The sequence below is a fragment of the Camelina sativa genome, chromosome 19 (assembly GCF_000633955.1).
Source record: "Camelina sativa cultivar DH55 chromosome 19, Cs, whole genome shotgun sequence".
NCBI lineage: Eukaryota > Viridiplantae > Streptophyta > Magnoliopsida > Brassicales > Brassicaceae > Camelina > Camelina sativa.
Window position 1 is genome coordinate 17,224,813 of NC_025703.1, and position 2,628 is coordinate 17,227,440.

The following is a 2,628-nucleotide window of genomic DNA, read 5'->3' on the forward strand; positions in this document are numbered from 1 at the left end:
AAAAAAACACTAATGCTTATCTAAAGAAAACTGTCAACACATGTGAATAGCGATAAAAACTTTTAGTTGGTATTAGTTATGTTGCTAACTAAAACTATATACAGATAGATTAGTGATGTGAGATGTTTTTATTTGCTTGTTAATTTTAAACCGAATAAGTAACCAAGTCATGGATTAGCAACAATTATATGGATTCAAGTTTCTATCATATATTTCTTGTAGATTTGTCAAAAACTTGTTCTTTAAACCTAATCTTTTGATTTTTTTTTTAAATATATATACAGCACTGTAGATAGTAAATAAGTAGTTTTTGTGTTGGTTAAACAGTAAAATTATTTTCTTAATGTTTATGTAACAAAAGATAAAAGAAAAAAAAAATGAGGAAAAATGATGAGAGAAGAGTGATGAGAAAAGACAGGTTTTGCATTCGAGTTGAGTTGAGTTCTGTTCCCTGACTGACTTTGGTCAGGTCTGAAAAAGCCACACACCCAATCAAAAGCTTTCTGCTCTGACTCAGTGAGAGAGAAAGACGACTTCTCATTCTCATCAAACTGAATTATTATTACTGCTTTAGATTTGCATTCTCTTACACTCACCACAAAGCAAAATTATGTATATACTTTGTTTTGTGTGTTTGTAATTTTGTTTATAAAAACAATTGCAGTCAATATGTTCTGAAAAGTTGAAAGAGATCCTTACAGTCTACAGAGAGAGAGAGCAACATGAATCCTAAAAACACAAAATTAAAGCAAAAGGGAACAGAAGAAACTGCAGAAACAGTATCAAATCCTTCAAGACCACACACCCACGTTTCTGACTCTTCCACTTCCTTCTGACAACACTCTTCTGTATTTTTATTTCTTTATACTTATTTGTTTTAAGTTACTACTATTTTGCTTTTTCTATTTGATTTCTCTTCTTCACATACAACTTTCCATTCTAACCATTCACTATGTGTCAAGTTGTTTGTATCTCTATGTTACAACCAAAACAAACAATATTACTCTTCCATTAACAATAACAATAAAAACAAGGCTCAATATCTAAGAAAGCCCAAAATTCATACTGATCATATCCGTCGCCTGTGAATGTAATTTGTCCTCACACTCTGACTTCTAGAAAAATTGAATCAATGGAATCTTTGTCACTAAAGTTACACAAGAGAGATCTGTTCGTCATGTATTGAAAGATCTCAACTGGCCTCTTCCTCCTCTTCTTCCTCCATGTTAGCACCTTCTTCTTCCCTAATGCTCTCTTCTTTCTCTCTCTGGGGGCTTGAATTTGGCTGATCCTCCATCAATTCACCTTCTTCATCTGATGATGATAGCGCCCTTCTTCGTCTCACAACCGAAGCAGGCACCTGTACCTACCAAAACAGACAGTTTGAAGACATTTTCTTTTGCGTTTGTTCAATGATTTGGATCACAGTTTATGTATTACCTCATCATCATCAACATCAGGATCTTCGAGACCAGCAGCTGCTAGAGCATCATCATCCACAGGTTCCTCAGTTTCTTGATTCGCCATCTCATCTTCCCTGTTATAATTAGTGTTACCATCTTCATCTTCCACTTCATTGTGATCATCCATAGTAACAGCTTCTTCTTCATCATCCTCGTAGTGCCGAGCCCTTGAGCCTTTGTCCTTCTTTCTTCTCTTTCCGCCTTTCTTTCTTCTCCTCTCACTGGGCTTACCTTCCCCATCATCATCTTCCACTCTATCCTTCCGCTTATGAGATCCAGGAGTGGAGGTTTTCCATTGTTCCTAGCGCATCAATTATTACAAAACAAAATCAGTATGTCGTCTTAAACATCTCTCAAGATACCATCTTGACAAAAGCACATACCCTTAACAATAACCAAATTCAATGGATCAAAGAGTATTTTTTCCTTGACACTACACAGAAACATTGAGAAATCTGATAATGTATATACATTGTAATGAAAAGCAAGAGACCTCCCACCTTTATACGTTGAAATTTTTCTTCTTCTTGCTTTAGGCGTCTCAGCTCATCCTCCTGTTTTCGTTTCTCCAACTGCCCAAGAGAAAGAACCCATAAAGGCATATCAATGATTTGAAAACCTTCCATAGAAACCACCATCACCAAAACAATCTTGTTGCTGCAAATGGTTAACTTGCAAGTCTATAGTTACCTGGTATTTCCTCTGTTCTTCAGCTTTACGGCGTGCTTCTTCTGCCAAAGCAGCCTGACGAGCAACTTCTAGTCTCTGTCGGTTCTGCAGCTCCTCACGCTCAGCTGCTTCACGGTGAACTTTTGCTGCTTCCAGCAGGTGCGAGCAATACTGAACGTGGGTTTGTATTTTTTTGCTATCAAACCCATGAACATGGAGGTCTGAAGCAGCAGACAATTGAGTGAATACACGAACAGCATTCTCTGCTTCTGCAACTGTTGAGCGTACCTGCGGAGTCATCAAGCAGATTCCCTTGTCAGGTGGAAATCAATTAGCATCAAACAAATTAATAGTCTAAATATCTCCTCATAAACAAATCCTAGTATCACTTCTAAGGTTTCAAAGGTTAGCCATTACTTAGCAAGGATGACCAGCACACTATGCTACTAGCGTTATCGTGAAAAGTTCTAGATACACAAGCTGTAGAAGCAAGCTC

General features: G+C 37.1%; 1 protein-coding gene across 3 annotated transcripts in view; it reads right to left on the bottom strand.

Moving 5' to 3' along the window:
* LOC104766579 (protein CTR9 homolog) overlaps positions 980–2,628 on the bottom strand; it is an 11,914-nt gene continuing 10,265 nt past the window's right edge. For 2 of the 3 annotated variants that reach the window (XM_010490492.1, XM_019241464.1), the window contains exons 21-24: positions 2,154–2,420; positions 1,964–2,035; positions 1,441–1,764; positions 980–1,360 (exon numbers count right to left, since the gene is read on the bottom strand). In XM_010490492.1, coding sequence (XP_010488794.1) covers positions 1,193–1,360; positions 1,441–1,764; positions 1,964–2,035; positions 2,154–2,420 — 831 coding nt within the window. In that variant the 3' untranslated portion in view covers positions 980–1,192. Of the gene's footprint in view, positions 1,367–1,440; positions 1,765–1,963; positions 2,036–2,153; positions 2,421–2,628 lie in introns of all 3 variants that reach the window. The other variant, XM_019241463.1, reaches the window with a different exon arrangement.